At 47.2% G+C, this 16,491-nt stretch overlaps 1 protein-coding gene across 4 annotated transcripts in view; it reads left to right on the top strand.

Annotated features, from left to right (window-relative positions):
- SUSD6 (sushi domain containing 6) overlaps positions 1 to 15,523 on the top strand; it is a 105,135-nt gene extending 89,612 nt beyond the window's left edge. For all 4 annotated transcript variants that reach the window (XM_017859606.1, XM_017859607.1, XM_017859608.1 and 1 more), the window contains exons 3-6: positions 3,169 to 3,366; positions 4,370 to 4,508; positions 8,774 to 9,201; positions 11,343 to 15,523. In XM_017859606.1, the coding sequence (XP_017715095.1) occupies positions 3,169 to 3,366; positions 4,370 to 4,508; positions 8,774 to 9,201; positions 11,343 to 11,368 (791 nt within the window). In that variant the 3' untranslated portion in view covers positions 11,369 to 15,523. The remainder of the gene's footprint in view (positions 1 to 3,168; positions 3,367 to 4,369; positions 4,509 to 8,773; positions 9,202 to 11,342) is intronic.
- The last annotated feature ends 968 nt before the right edge of the window (positions 15,524 to 16,491 follow it).

Here is a 16,491-nt window from a genome sequence, read left to right as displayed (position 1 = left end):
TTTGTTTTGTTTTTTGTTTTTTTTTTTATTTTTGTTTTTTGGTTTTGTATAAGTATTTTAAATAACAAAACCCTGATCCCTAAAACATTACAAGAAAATACTAGAGAGTATGTTTATAACCTCAGAGTAGAGAAAATGTCCTTAAACCAGAAGCCATAAAGAGAATGATTTTTTTAAATATATGTGTGCACTTAATGATCATATCCCTATTTGGCAAGAAGGACCTGAGGTGCTTATGTTTTTATCCTTTTTCAGAGCATAGCACAGTGACCCCCCTACTCAGAATCAATAAGTATTAGTTGAATTGAAATTAAACTGAATTGCAAGTCATTTCTTTGCAGGCCTCAGTTTTTTTTTTTTTTTTTGGACTTATCATGAGTGTTAGGTGACCTCCAGGGTCCCACTCAAAGATTCTGTGGGCCGGGCACGGTGGCTCAAGCCTGTAATCCCAGCACTTTGGGAGGCCGAGTCGGGCGGATCATGAAGTCAGGAAATCGAGACCATCCTGGCTAACACGGTGAAACCCCGTCTCTACTAAAAAAACAATACAAAAAACTAGCCGGGCGTGGTGGCGGGCGCCTGTAGTCCCAGCTACTCGGGAGGCTGAGGCAGGAGAATGGCGTAAACCCGGGAGGCAGAGCTTGCAGTGAGCTGAGATCCGGCCACTGCACTCCAGCCTGGGAAAAAGGGGGAGACTCCTTCTAAAAAAAAAAAAAAAAAAAAAAAAAGATTCTGTGGAGATGTGCGTTTTATGGAAAGGAGATACCCAGCGAAGCAGGAGTGGCTTTAGAATCAGCAGCTCTTCCCCTGAGACTATCCTTCCCAGCACATTGGACTTGTGCGTGGGTCCTGCCTGCTTTCAGGAGCTGCCCTGGGGTGCTCAGCACTAATTATGCCGAGGAAATGAACCAATTAGACACAGTCCAAGGAGAGCCAGGGAGCAAGTCAGGGAGATCTGTGGCAGGCCTGCTGCCCTGAACAAAAGAGGGAAAGTGTAAAGGCTAAAGCAGTTTGTGGAGGTTTCTTTGGAAATCTAGCTGGCCAGCGCTCTGAACTACTTAGCCAAAGTTAAAGAGCACCAGAAGGAGTGTTTGTGTTTGTCTTCCTCCTGTTCAAGACCCTGGTGGTGGAGTAGAATAGGGACAAGTTGGGTCTTTAGAGGGGACTCGGGGGAGCTTACTGGGGCTCATCTCCTAGTTTCAGAGAAGCTGCCAGACTTCTCTGGATCCCTGTGGCACCTACCCAGCTTTGTTTTGTTAATAGCTTTTTTAAAATGGCATTTTTTTTAGTGGCATCGCCTAAAAAAAGAAAAGAAAAAGTGTCTTTTCTCCCCATCTCAAGTGATAAGCAAGTTGAGGGTAGGGAACCATCATCTCTTTTTCATTTGGTATCCGCTCCCTAACCTGGCTGGCAGTCAGCTGGCTTAACAGCCATTTGTAGATTGGAAAGAAGTGGCATGGATGAGAGAGGCTGTGAGCGCACAGCCGCAGGGTGGTGTGGTCTGCTCATCTTGTGGATGAGAAACTGCCTTATCTTGGACAGTCAGGCACTGCGGTGTGACTCCCAGTCACTCCAGCCTGTTAGAGGAAATGAGAAAAAGAAAACGACTGTTCTTATTCTCATACAGATGTCCTTGTGATATTCAGGATGGGGGCAGGGTATTCGTCAGCAAAATTGAATTTCCTTTAGAAAACTTTTGGTCTTTATTGGCCGGGCACGGTGGCTCAAGCCTGTAATCCCAGCACTTTGGGAGGCCGAGACGGGCGGATCACGAGGTCAGGAGATCGAGACCATCTTGGCTAACACGGTGAAACCCCGTCTCTACTAAAAAAAAAATACAAAAAACTAGCCGGGCGTGGTGGCGGGCGCTTGTAGTCCCAGCTACTCGGGAGGCTGAGGCAGGAGAATGGCGTAAACCTGGGAGGCGGAGCTTGCAGTGAGCTGAGATCCAGCCACTGCACTCCAGCCTGGGTGACAGAGCGAGACTCCATCTCAAAAAAAAAAAAAAACTTTTGGTCTTTATTGCATTCATGGTTTCCTGGCCATTCTACCTCGCCCAACATTCCAAACAGTGATTCTTTAGTGCCCCCACTTTTACTGTTTTGGCTGGTAATGCCCAGCAGTCCACCACCTGGGGACTTCAGTTTTGCAGTGTATATCCAGAGTGGAATCAGAGGCTGTCCTTTTCCTCCTCAAGGTCACTCAGACCTTCCAGATCCTCTGACTTATCATTCCTGCAACTTATCAGCATTCCCACCACACCTAGGCACTGCCTGCCATCTCCCTAACCAGTTTCAAGAGGGCAAAGGGGAGGTAACCTTGACACCCATACCCCTTAAAGGCCATGCCCCTCATGGGGTAGAAGCAGTGTCTGCTAGTGGAAAGAGCAGAAGTTTAGGATCAAAAGATTTGAATGTGACCCCAAGCCTGATATTTACCCTGCTATAAGCTTGGCTAAAAGTCACTTAACTTTTGTGGCCCTCAGTGTCTTCATCTTCAAAGGAGAGTAACGATAGCTGTCTCACAGACTTGTCAGGGCAAATAAGATAGGAGGTGAAGGTGCTTTTGAAACTAGGCAGTCCTGTATATCAGTGGAAAATGTGGGATTTATTACGGGATAGAGACAGGTGGTGCCATTGACTACTATAGTCAGAGAATGGAAGATGCACAGGGGGTTTGGGAAGCCTCCCAGGGAATCCATCAGAAATCCCCTCTCAGGCCAAGAGTGCACGTTTTTATTATATTACGGAGTCTTTTCTGACATTGATAGTGGAAACAAGGCCAACATTTTACCTCCTTTCACTCTGATTTATTGTGTGTGTTACAAGCTTTATTATATAATGCAGGCTTTATTAAAACATATTATGTCTAGATCTCTATAGGTTCAAGACTTTATAGAGTTGGCTGTTAATTTATGGATGGAATTCTCTTAAGGCATGGTGGGGAGGGAGGGGAAATGTTGCAAGCAACCACACTTCCCCTGTTGCCAGTGTACTTCCCCTCTGTCAGTGGCAGCCTCAGTTTCCAGGGTTTGGTTAACAACTCCTCCAAGGAAAGGGTTCTTTGCTCCTCTTGTGTTTCCTGTGGAGGCCTTCAGAGCTGTCACTGAGAGCAGACTCCTACTGTATACCTCACCACTGTACCCCTGCGCTCTCCCTGTCTTTGCAGTGTGCCCCCTACCACCGGAGCCAGAGAATGGTGGCTACATCTGCCATCCCCGGCCCTGCAGAGACCCCCTGACAGCGGGCAGTGTCATCGAATACCTGTGTGCTGAAGGCTACATGTTGAAGGGCGATTACAAATACCTGACGTGTAAGAATGGCGAGTGGAAACCAGCCATGGAGATTAGCTGCCGTCTCAACGAGGGTCAGTCTGGCAGTTGAAAAAGGGGTGCTGCTGGGGTTCTGCTTTCTGTTAACTCACAGGACACAATGCATGCTTCCTCCAGAGCACCCTTTGCTGTGGTGCAGCCCAGCCCCATTTGATGCTCTGCAGCCTCCCTTCCTTGGGTCTTCATGTCTTTATGGAAGATACTTGAGGTTGCTGGTGCATGTCCTATTGCATTTCATTGAGCCATCTGCCCTGCTCTGTAAAGCCCCTTTGATGTTCAAGATCTCTTATTCGCCTGACCAAGTGCTGGTGATCCTTGACCATGTTCTGCTCTCACAGTGAGCACAATGCTAATACCTTCTCTAGTGTCTCTTCCATTTCATTTTTCCTTGAATGGAGCTACAGACCAGCTGGACAAAAGACTTCCCACCCTTCCTGCTTCCTCCTGTCTTGCATGACAGGAAAATCCAACTGCAGGAAAGTGTGTCACATGACCATCTTTGTGCTTCCCACTCAGGCTTCAAGACCAGAGCATGTTTAACCCATGACACCCCAGAAGTGGGTGGGAACCAACCTGAGAGTTACAATTAAAGCTGTGGATCTTAAGACAAGGTCTTATTACAGCCCAGTTTCTGTAAATTAATCCTGCCACTTGGGGAGAACATAGGTAGAACTTAAGATGGTGGAAGGATGTGCCCAGTTAAATGGTTGATGTTTACAAACTTGCTTTTGAGGATGGGATCAAAGTGGTTTATAAAGGTAAAATCTCTAGGGTTAAGTGAGTTTATGTATCAGATGGACCTCAAAGATTGGAAGTGAAGGGAATTTTTATTCAGGAAACAGGATAGGGAAATGGTCCTTTTCCAGGAGAACTGTGTATACATAGGTCATTGTAAGCTGTTATTCCTGAAATGACCCTGTCCATAGGATGTCTGTATTGCCTCATTCAGGAGGCATTTGACAAGATCAGCTGTGGGGCCCGTCAGCTGTTTTGTGTATTTGGGTACAAAACCCTTCTGATGATGGCTTGTTTTTATAGATAAAGACACCCACACATCACTTGGGGTCCCCACGCTGTCCATAGTGGCTTCTACTGCCAGCTCCGTGGCGCTCATTCTCCTCCTCGTGGTGCTGTTTGTGCTGCTGCAGCCAAAGCTGAAGTCTTTCCATCATAGCAGGTGAGCCCAGTGGCAGAGCTGCTGTGAGACAGGCAGGTGCAAGCATCACTGTGGGGGCCAGTCTTTGGTGGAGGGTTGCTGGTGGCCTGCCAATCTCTGTGGGTCTGTGTGTGTCCAGGGAGTGGGGAGGACCCTGCCATGTGTTAAACTCCTAGATGTGCCTAGCGTTGTGCTTATTGCTTTGCATACATTATCTTAATTCTCATAGGAACATTGCAGATGAGGAAATTGAGGCTCAGAGAGGTTAAGTTATTCACTCAGGGTTATACCTCTAGATGACAGCAGAGCTCAGAACTGAAGCTGGGCGCAGTGGCTCACGCCTGTAATCCCAGCACTTAGGGAGGCCAGGGTGGGCGGATCACCTGAGGTCAGGAGTTGGAGACCAGCTTGACTACCATGGTGAAACCCTGTCTTACTAAAAATACAAAACAATTAGCTGGGTGTGGTGGCATGCACCTGTAGTCCCAGCTACTCGGGAGGCTGAGGCAGGAGAATCGCTTGAACCCATGAGGCAGAGGTTGCAGTGAGCCGAGATCGCACCACTGCGCTCCAGCCTGGGAGACAGAGTAAGACTCTGTCCCATAAAAAACTGAAATCTGTTCAATTCCAAAGCCATGTCATTTCCCCTACACCAGTGGTTCTCAAAGCGTGGTTCCAGCAGCATCAGGATCATGGAACTTGTTAGGATCAACCAAATGAGAAGTTCTAGGGGTGAGGCCCAGTGATACTGTTTAACAAGCTGTCCAGGTGATTTTGATGCACACTTAAGTTTGTGAGCCACTATCCTGTACTCTTGGTTCCCAGTCCTGGCTGCAATATAGAGGCACTTGGGGGAGTTTAAAAACAAATATCAACACTTGGGCCTCCATTCCCATTCTGATTTATTTGGTTTGGAATGGAATCCTGGCATTCACTTTTTATAAAAGCTTCTCAGTTTTCTGTGCAGCTAGGATTGAGAAGCACTGCACCAACTGAGGAGAAACAGAGGAAGTGGATTTTCTTGCCTGCCTTTATCAGTTTCCTTTTCCAGTCTAATGCTTTAGCCACAAGTTGTCTAGGGGTGAGGAGCATGAAGGGTGGGGCTGATGGTGCTGGCCCTGCGTGGATTCCCAATGATGGACTTTTCTTCCAGGCCATTGTGGCTTCTGCAGTTGCTTGGCCCTTCCTGGCAGTTCCTCATTCCCTCTTGAGGAGTAACTTTTTTTTTTTTTTTTTTGAGACGGAGTCTCGCTCTGTTGCCCGGGCTGGAGTGCAGTGGCCAGATCTCAGCTCACTGCAAGCTCCGCCTCCCGGGTTCACGCCATTCTCCTGCCTCAGCCTCCCGAGTAGCTGGGACTACAGGCGCCCGCCACCGCGCCCGGCTAGTTTTTTGTATTTTTTAGTAGAGACGGGTTTTCACCGCATTAGCCAGGATGGTCTCGATCTCCTGACCTCGTGATCCGCCCGTCTTGGCCTCCCAAAGTGCTGGGATTACAGGCTTGAGCCACCGCGCCCGGCCGGAGTAACATTTTTTATATATCTTCACAGTCCTCCATCAGTCACTGTTATAACTCACAAACATAAAAGGCCAAACTAAACTGCAGTCAGTAAAATGTTCCAAGTTTGGATTTACAGACAAGGACCAGGCTGGATTTGATCTCTGTGTACTATGTGTGATTTTCTTTCTTTTGCTTTGTTTTTGGGAAGAGGCTAGCAGTTATTTTTAAAGGCTATTACTTAATAGGATGAACAGAATTTGAAGGGGATTGTTTACTTGAAATAATCAGCTATTTCCACCTAAAGTCAAACTGATCAGTTCTGCATCTCATCTAAATTAGGGAGTTCCCCCCCCCCCCCGACTATAGTTAACTTTTGTAAGTTTGTTAAAAGTAACTGGCTAGTTTTGCTTGATTTGAGGGGAGATTTGGTTTTCATTATAGACCCCATTTAAATTTTGTGCTATGTACATACATATATTACTTTTTAAGCCAAACACTATTTTGAGTAATAAACATCAAGTGCATACCCGTGTACACACTGCTTTCTCTTTTGTCTTTTTCTGAGACAGGGTCTCACTCATGTTGCCCAGGCTGGAGTGCAGTGGCGTGATCACAGCCTACTGCAGCCTCAACTTCCCTGGGCTCAGGTGAGCCTCCCACCTCAGCCTCCCTAGTAACTGCGACCACAGGCATGTGCCACCATACCCAGCTAATTTTTTTGTATTTTTTGTAGATACGGGTTTCACCACGTTGCCAGGCTGGTCTTGAATCCTGGTCTCAAGCAGTCTGCCCACCTCAGCTTCCTAAAGTGCTCCCATCAAATTTTCCCTTCCTCCCAAAACTCTCTGCCACTTCTCTCCTCTCAGAGTGTAGGTAGCACAGATTTTACTTCCAAGAGCAGGTGAGGAAATTGAGAACTACTAACAGCAATCTAGCAACAATAATATGGTCCAGCAACAGACCATCTGTATTTCTTGAAGTGATGAGCTAAAAGGACACAGCATCACCTAGGATTGGCCTGAATCCAGTCCTGAGGAAACTATTAGACAAGTCCAGATTGTGGGACATTCTTTGAGACAGCTGGCCTGGACTCTTAAAAAAAAAAAAAGTCAATGTAATGAAAGAAAAACTAGTGGACTGTTTAACAGATTAAATGAGATGAAAGAGACAGGACAATTAAATGCAATACATTGATACTTAACTGGGTCCTGGATGAAAACAAAGAAGACTGCAGCTGAAGTAGATATACTTTTGGATAGTTAGGAAAATGTGTGTTATTGTATTACACCAAGGTTGAATTTCTGGGATCTGATAATGTAGTTATATCAGAAAGGATACTGTTAGGAAGTATATGTTAAGTAACGTCTTCACCTTACTTTTAGATGGTTCAGGGAAAAAAAGGCATATTTATGTGTGTAAGAAAAGTGATCCCCAAAAAAGGTATCTGCATTACACGTATGATGTTGAATAAAAGAAGCCAGAAACAGATATGTACTCTCACAAATATACTTTGTTATCCCATTCAAGTAAAGATTAAAAATATGCAAAACTGTCTGGGTGCCATGGCTCATGCCTGTAATCCTTTGGGAAGAGGAGGTGGGAGGATTGCCTGAGCCCAGGAGTTCAAGACCAGCCTGGGCAACATGGAGAAACTCCGTCTCTACAAAAAATTGGCCAGGCATGGTGGTGCATGCGTTAGTCCCAGCTACTTGGGAGGCTGAGGTGGGAGGATCACCTGAGCCCAGGACATTAAGGCTGTAGTGGGTTGTGATCACGCCACTGTACTTCAGCCTGGGCAACAGTAAGACCCTTTCTCAAAAGAAAAACAATTTTTTTATTAAAAAAAATATGCAAAACTAAACCATAGTGTTAAAGGATTCATGTTTAGGTAGTAGAACTGTTAAAATAAAAAGCAAAGAAATGATTTTCATGAAAGTCTGGATAGTGGTTATTTTTTGTGGTGAGGCAATGGGAGTGATTTTGGGACAGGTGCAAAGGGTCTAGGGTCTGGGCAGTGTTCTTTTTCTTGATCTGTGTAGGAGTTTAATACCAGTGTTACTTTTGGAGTAAATCAGCTAGCTGTACATAGATTTTTCTTGTGTTCTCTTTTCTGTATTTGTGTTCTAATTTTTTTAAAAGTTTACAAAGTTAAAAAAAAAAATCAAGCAGTATGGCTGAGTCAAAACAAAATTATTGTGATTTCTAGTCCAGTATCCCACTTTAAGGCCATAGTGCTTCCCTGTTTTTTTAACGGCTTTATTGAGATATATTCCACATACCATACAATGTACCTATTTAATGTGTACAGTGAAGTGGTTTTTAGTATATTCACAGATATATGCCACCATCATTCTCTCACTTTCCTATCTTAGCCATGCTCAATGAATGCTTTTATTTCTGGGTCTCTAGGCTCCTAGTTTTTCCACAGGTCAAAAGGGCCAGGTGCCTGTGTACCCAGAGGTTAAGAACACAGTTTTTGGAGGCTGATGGAACTGGATTCAAATCCTAGCTCCATCCTTTACCAGCTGTGTGATCGTGGGCAAGTTAATTAACTTCTCTGAGTCTCATTTGCATTCTTGGCAAATCCCTACCTGAAAGGGCTGAGGTGAGAATCCAGCATGATAAGATGTTTAAAATTCTTAGTGCTTTGCCTGTTACATAGTAAGTGCTTGAAACTGGTGACTGCTGCTATTATTATTATTGTACTTGTTTATCTGTGTGTTTATTCTAATTCATCCTCATCATCATCATCATCATCTAATCATGTCTTTTCCTCCTCCATTCCAGGCGTGACCAGGGAGTATCTGGGGACCAGGTCTCCATCATGGTGGATGGAGTCCAGGTTGCACTACCATCATATGAGGAGGCCGTATATGGCAGTTCTGGTCACTGTGTACCACCCGCTGACCCCAGAGTACAGATTGTGCTGTCAGAAGGGTCTGGGCCCAGTGGGAGGAGTGTGTCAAGGGAGCAACAGCCGCCGGACCAGGGGGCCTGCTCCTCTGCAGGTGGAGAGGATGAGGCCCCAGGCCAGTCTGGACTATGTGAAGTCTGGGGCCCTCGGGGCTCAGAGACTGTGATGGTGCATCAGGCAACCACCTCTTCCTGGGTGGCCGGCTCAGGGAACCGCCAACTGGCACACAAAGAAGCTGCAGATTCAGAGAACAGTGACATACAAAGCCTTTTATCCCTCACGTCAGAGGAGTACACAGATGGTGAGTGGTCTGAGCTGAACATGAATTATTAGCTGCTTAGGGTCCTTGCTGGGAGTGAGGAAGGACTGTGAGCCTCTCTAATAATTGGTATATTTTTAGCAAAAAAAGATAGTACCTGGGGTATTTGCCTGCAAAATAGAATTTCACCCTCAGAGTACTGAGTAGGGCTTTGGGCTCTCTATAGTGAGACTTTTCACTGTTGCCCGTGAATTCTGATCGTTTGGAGTCTCTGAGGCCATTCATGGTCACAGAGCCTTGCTAAATCAAAAGATAGACAGCTTGTTGGAGTTGCGGATGGGGTCTGTCCTCTTGTTATAAGGTCGGGAATGACAAGGAGGCATAGGTTATTTTACAGAAAAATGAGAGCCTATCCAGAGCAGACAGCTGCTGCTTTCTAAACAGGAATGTTCCTGGTACTATGCTAGTTCGTTTGCTTGCACTATCTCAGTTAAACATCACAATGATCCTAAGACATAGGTGTTTATTGACATCCCCATTTTATAGCTGAGGAAACTATGGCTCAAAGAAAGTAAGTCACTTGGCCCACTGGTAAATGGCTGAGCTGGGATTTGAAGCCAGATGCTGCCTTCCAGGTGGCTCTAGCACCTTTGTGGCAAACAATCATAGAATGAAATTATTGCCTCCTGATGTTTCTGCCTTTGCCAGAGCCCAGTTTACCTTGGGCTTGAGTCTGTCACTTTGAAAGCTATCTTTGGCCGGGCGTGGTGGCTCAAGCCTGTAATCCCAGCACTGTGGGAGGCCAAGACGGGCGAATCACGAGGTCAGGAGATCGAGACCATCCTGGCTAACACAGTGAAACCCCGTCTCTACTAAAAAATACAAAAAACTAGCCAGGCGAAGTTGCGGGCGCCTATAGTCCCAGCTACTCGGGAGGCTGAGGCAGGAGAATGGCGGGAACCCGGGAGGCGGAGCTTGCAGTGAGCTGAGATCCGGCCACTGCACTCCAGCCCGGGCGACAGAGCAAGACTCCGTCTCAAAAAAAAAAAAAAAAAAGAAAGCTATCTTTAAGGTAAATCCCAGTGTGGTTCAGGATGAGACTAAGCCTAGATGCCCCTTTCTATAGTGAAGACTTGTACACTCAGAAAGCTTCCCTAAAAGAGCCTTAGAGGAAACTTTATGCTTCCTGGGTATCCTGGGCGTAGTAAATGTCTAAGGTTTAGAATATCTGAAAGCAAAGAAGTTGGAAATTATTGAAGGCAGATCATGTTTATGGAGCTTCCTGGTTATCAACAGCTTGCCTTCCTTTTTCTTGGTTGGCCGTTAAAATAGTTGACCCAGGTTTGAATCTGGAAGCCAGTAACCCCACAGTCAGCCACATATATTGTGAGATCTGTCTAAGTATATATCATAGCCCTTATCCTCCCAAGGAGCGAAGGTGGGGCCCTCCTCTTCCTCCTCTTCCATGCTACCTAGCTTTGTTTTTTGTATTTAACAAGCATTTTGAGAGGTCATCTTGTGCCTAACGCTGGACTAGGTTTCAGGGATGATACAGAGAAAATATGAAATGTGCTATCTTCTTGCACGGAGTATCAGCCATTTGGGAAGATGGGAGGGCCTATACTCAAGAAATAATAGAACCAGGAATTGTAGCATCTATGTCAAAATGAGGGGTTCAGAAAACAAGACACAGAAGTCAGTGAGTTCTTTGCAGGCCATGCCTGAGCTGTTTGGGACTGATAATATCCTAGGAAGTTGGGAGCTTGAGGCCCACAGCATATGAAAAAGCTGAAACCAAAAGAGGGGAAATGATTTATCCAAAGTCACACGACTGGCAGATCGCTTTAGGAGGCAGTGGGACTTCACAGGGCTTTGTAGCCTCATAGGGTGGAATTAGGAGAGAAAGGGAAGTGACTAGACCAGCAGAACTAAGGCAGAGAGGAGGGTGGTTTGAATACCAGGCTGAACATTCAGTTTTGTTTCACATAGACAGTGAGAAAGATAAGCTAGAAAGTCATAAAAGGAAGTAGGGAGTTTTGCCTACCTAGAAGTGTATGAGTGGGACATTTACTTTCTTTAAATTAGGGGCTATGTGGAATAGCCCCTAATTCGCAGAGGGGTCGAGAGTGCTCTGGAGACCCACACGAGATAACCACTGTGCTTTTCTTCTGGTCTTCCTGCAGATATTCCACTGTTGAAAGAAGCATGAGGGCAGCAGCCAGCCTTTCCTCTCTGCGAGGTTCTCTCAGCCCTTCCTCCCTCTCCCTGTGGGATTGAGCACCCTATACTCTCCAGCCACCTTACCTGGATACCTGAGCTGCCACCTGTGTATCTATGTATCTCTGAGGGCCCTATAGGCCCACCTTGCTGGAAACTCAAGGAAGATTCTCACCATCTGCCTGTTGGACAGCTAGAGGAATTGGCTCTTTGCCTGGCCCAGCCTTCCCGTCTGTTGGAGACATATTTGAATGTGCTGGATCGAACCCTCCCTTTTCCTAAGCCTCTGGGTCCCCTCCAGCCAGCTCTTTGGCGGCAGCCCCCACAAGCTCCTGTGGGCCTGAGTGCTGCTGTGTTTACTTGTGCCTTTCCCCCACCCTGTCCAGTTTCCCTGTCATGCAGGCTTGTTGCTGTCTACAAGCCTTAGTGGCTGCACTGCTGCCCCCTGCCACATAGGGGGCCAGGCCTGGGTCTATCCTGTTTCCTTTGAGGGCTGCCCCTGCTGCCCTTTGCAGGAGCTGATCCAGGTGTGAGAGCTCTTGAGTCAGGAGTGGCAGAAGTGGCTCTAACTGGGGTGAGAGTGTAGTCCCTGGGCTTGCCCTGGGTTGACCCTGGTGGCACATTTCCTTGGCCGAGGATGGAAGATTTGGAAAATCATGCCTAAGCTGGCCCAGGACCCAGCCATCTGGCCCAAAGGCGCAAGCTCCTGGCCTTGTTGAGTTGAGAGTTTCCAAGAAGCATCCAGAAGATCCCAAGGGAGAGAAGGAAAATGGCTGATAATGATTGTCTTCCTAATATGCAAGTTCTCACTTCCTACTTCCAGCGTCGGCCTTCCTGGCCTTGTCTTTTTTCTGTTTCCCTGGAGTATAAGGGGAAGTTGCATGCTGCCTCCTGGGTTTTATCCCAGATAGCTCTGGCTTTCTTGCTACCCACAGGGGCCTTGGGCAGGAAGGAGAGTTGCTGAGATGTCATGGAGTGCCCATCTGGTCACTGGCAATCTAGGCAGGTTGCCCCTTTCTGGGTTTGTGGTGATGGAGGGGAGGCCGAGGGGCACAGACTGAGTCCCCGGGTGGCTGCAGGCAGCTCTAGCCCAGTCCTGAGGATCCTCCTCACCATAGTCACGTGCCTTAGTAACTGTGCCCAGGAAGTGGCCTGCTGCTTGCTGTGCTGCTGCTTTTCCTACTTCTGCCCTTCCCTGCCACCACTCGCATGTCACGGCTGACAAACGATTCCTTGTCTTCCCTGGCCCCCTGGGGGAAGGGCTGAGAAACAGTCCATGTGCACCCTGACCTTACTGGCCTGAGGTGGGCAGAGGGGTGTGGAGTAGCCTGGAGTACAGAGCCCTGGGGGAGGAGCCCGCTGATGAGGGGCACTCTCCCATAGCCATGTGTTGAATGCTAACTAGGCTGGGGTGGACGAACTCTGCCAGCTGCTATCATCTTCAGAAGATAGACGCAGCAGTAAGGAATGTTTGTTTCGCTTTTTTCTGAAATTTTCTGAAGCACTGTGGCTGGGAAACTTCGAAGCGGACCCTGTGCTGCATGTCTGCTCCTCCCCTGAGCCTCTCTGATTGGGGTGGTAAAATAATAAAATCCCAGTATATTTTTCAGTACCTTACCTAACAGGGTTGGCTTCAGGCGTGGGTGGCCTAGAAGATGAGGGGAGTGGTCTTCTCCCAGCCTGTTACCCTCTTGCCTCTTGCCTCTTGCCTCTTGCCTCTTGCCTCTGCGCTTACACACGCACTTTACCACCCAGTCATTCCCTGGCCTCTTACTGCCACTTGTAGTCTTCCTTCCTTCCTCTCAGGGTAAGGGCAGTGCCTGCTGTGCCTGTTGGCCACTCCCACACTTCGCCTCCCCCAGAAGCCCTCATCTGCTGTGCTGAGTCCAAGAAAGCATAGTTAGGTAGGGAGCTGGTTGGAGAAGGTGCTAGAACCAGAAGACAGATGAGACTAGCATTGGCCCACCTGGAGAGGTGTCCCTAATGGCCCCAGTCGCCTTACCACACCCACAGCAGTGCCCTTGTCTTCTTCCAAAAAAGAAAGCAGGGACAAATGGGGGAGGGGTGGTAGTCCGAAGACTCACTACTGAGCCTTCAGCTTTTATTTTTCACTGCTTCAAAACCTGAATTCTATTCTAGAATGGTTTTAAAATGGAAGATCTTACCTTTTCTATCTTGTTACTCTGGGGTTTTTCCCCCACTAAGAGATTGCACTTTTTGTTTGGGGTTTATTCAGCTGCATAGATGACCAGCTTGATCCCTGGTGAAATGAAAAGCCTTCCTTCTCCTGAAACCTCTTTCCGCCCTGCCCTCCACTTAACAACACTGAGGAGCGCAAGCCCAGGCTTGCCCACCTGGTAGGAAAGGAAACCAGAACAATGGGAGCCTTGACTCCTCTCTTGGCTCCTCCCCTCCTTCTTGTCACTGGCTTTGATGAGGCCCACTTCCCAGAGGCTCCTGGGCCTGTGAGTACAGGAGCTCATTCTCCCCTCGCTGCTGAAGTCTGTGACAGCTTCTTCCCCCAGTTATTTCTCTTTCTTCCAAAGCAATTTCTTCTTAACCATCAGCCATGTGCTGCTATTTCTAGGGCTTCTGGGCTTTGTCCCTTACTGAGGGATTAGGGACTCCACAGCTGCCTTGAGGTGGGGCCTGGCTGAGAGACAAGGGCAGCAGCAGGTGGCAGGCTGTTAGAAGAGAGGCTGTCTAAGGAGCCCGGAGCAGGTGGAAACAGGTGGTAGAAACCGGCCACAGCCCTGCTTTCCCGGGCTCACCTCTAGGGCATTCCAGCAGAAGGCTGATGCAGGAGAATGGCCAGCACCAAAGGACATTTAAAAGAGTTTTTGGGTTTGTTTTTGTTTGTTTTGTTTTGCACACTTGAGCTGATGGTTTAATATCCTGGTGACTTGCAGTCACATTCTAATGACTTTCAAGGGCCAGAATATGGTGAAAATCACTTAAAAAATCCGTCCCTTCCATGCCTTCGTTTAGCGGGTAGGCTGTATCTTTTGCCATTTCTGTATTTTATGTGCTGTGTTCCCGTTTCACTGGGTATGAACTGTGAAATGGACTGAATCCTGGCCACTTTATGAGTTTGGTTTTATAAGGCATTTCAATGTACATTCTATAAATACAAGCACTCCATTTACAAACAGATCTTAAGCTAATATTTTCTTTCCCATTCATCTTGCCCTCCTCCTCCTTCCGCCAGCTTTAAAGTTCAGTGGAGAAGCCAGATGGCAATTCAGACAAAGGTATACTCTTCCTGCTTCATGGGTGGTGGCACGGGAATAGATGGCCCTTGGCCCTTTGCCTCCCAGTCCCAGCCGAGCACTCAAACCACTTGGTTCCCACATAACGTTGTCGCCTCCATTTCTGAGAAACATCCTTGCATAGAGAATGAAATATGCTGCAAACATTTCTGCATCCTTACTTCTCGCCCCCAAAGAAAAAAAAAAGGCCTAGCAGGGAAGCAGCATGCAGGCTTCACAGCTTAATGCCAAGGACAGCGAGTGAGGCTGGGAGCTTCTTTTAGGCTTGCTGGGTCTCTAGGCTCTTGGAATAGGGACAGTCATTATTGGTGCCCCAAGGTGGGACTTGGAGAATATTTTGCTTGGCATATGTTTGGTCTGAATGATATAGTTGCTGGTTCCCTAGAGAGGAAAAGGTGGCAGGCCCAGCTTTGCTGGGAAATAGCCCTTAATTTCCCGTTGAAACCCTAGTAGAATTGTGAATGAAAACCCCAAAGTTGAGCCCCTCTGCCAAGCAGCAGAGCTAACAGAAGGGGATGCAGGGGCAAAGCACTCAATTGCCAAGCAAGGAGGAGAGATGTACGTGGGCTGTGTGGCAGTCCCCACACCCTGCTCTGGCTTCTTCAGGTTATCGCACCACTATGGAATCCTTTGTAGAATGGTACTCATATAATGGTTTAAAACAACACATTCATAATCTGCTCTGTGCAGGATGTCACTCAATCAGTTTGGGTTTGCTTTATTTTATTTTATATATATATATTTTTTGGTATCCTGTACATTGCAGTGGGTGTGAAGATAGTATTTTAATATTTGTACAAAGTTTAATTTAATTTTAATTGTTCTATGTATATAACTGCATTTCTAAATAATTAAAAAAAAAGTTCTTATGAAGGCAATTATGGGAAATGTAATCCTTCCTGAAAGCTTTTGCAGAAACCTTAGATTATTGAAAGAGGATATGTGGGCCAGAGGTCATGGAAGGATGAGGCACTAGCTCTGTAGGGAGGGTGCCTGGCAAGAGGTGGAAGAGCCAGGATGGAGAGCACTTTGTGAGGCCAAGGTGGTTGGATCACTTGAGGCTAGGAGTTTGAGACCAGCCTGGCCCATCAAGGCTGGTCTCAGGATGGACCAGCAAAAGTCCATCTCGACTAAAAATACAAAAGTTAGCTGGGTGCAGTGGTGCATGCTTGTAATCCCATCTACTTGGGAGGCTGAGGCTGGAGAATCGCTTCAACCTGGAAGATGGAGGTTGCAGCCCCAGAGATTGCACCATTACACGCCAGCCTGGGCAACGGAGCAAGACTGTCTAAAACAGTAAATAAATATAAAAAAGAAGCGTTGGCCGGGCACAGTAGCTCATGCCTGTAATCCCAGCACTCTGGGAGGCCTATTCAGGCAGATCATGAGGTCAAGAGATTGAGACCATGCTGGCTAACACAGTGAAACCCTGTCTCTACTAAAAATACAAAAAAAAAAAAAAATTAGTCGGGTGTGGTGGCGGGCACCCGTAGTCCCAGCTACTTAGGAGGCCAAGGCAGGAGAATGGTGTGAACCTGGGGGGGCGGAGCTTGCAGTGAGTTGAGATCACGCCACTGCACTCCAGCCTGGGCAGCAGAGCAAGACTCTTGTCTCAAAAAAAAAAAAAAAAAAAAAGTCTTGGCCACCAAATCTTCAGTATGGTGGGGTGCGGGTGCTTGGGCAAGGGAGGGATGACAGCAAAGGGAGGTTCAAACCGGGCAGAAAGCCACCACGGCTTCAGTGTGGCAAGGAGGGCATTTGAAATGAGCTCACAGAAGCAAGGCTTTGGATTATATTCCTGGAAAGAGCAGATGTCTTGGAGCAGACGGGAAGAGAGAAGGAACTG

Source organism: Rhinopithecus bieti, unplaced genomic scaffold (genome assembly GCF_001698545.2).
Source record: "Rhinopithecus bieti isolate Rb0 unplaced genomic scaffold, ASM169854v2 scaffold_51230, whole genome shotgun sequence".
NCBI lineage: Eukaryota > Metazoa > Chordata > Mammalia > Primates > Cercopithecidae > Rhinopithecus > Rhinopithecus bieti.
This window is presented reverse-complemented; position numbering and strand designations above follow the sequence as displayed.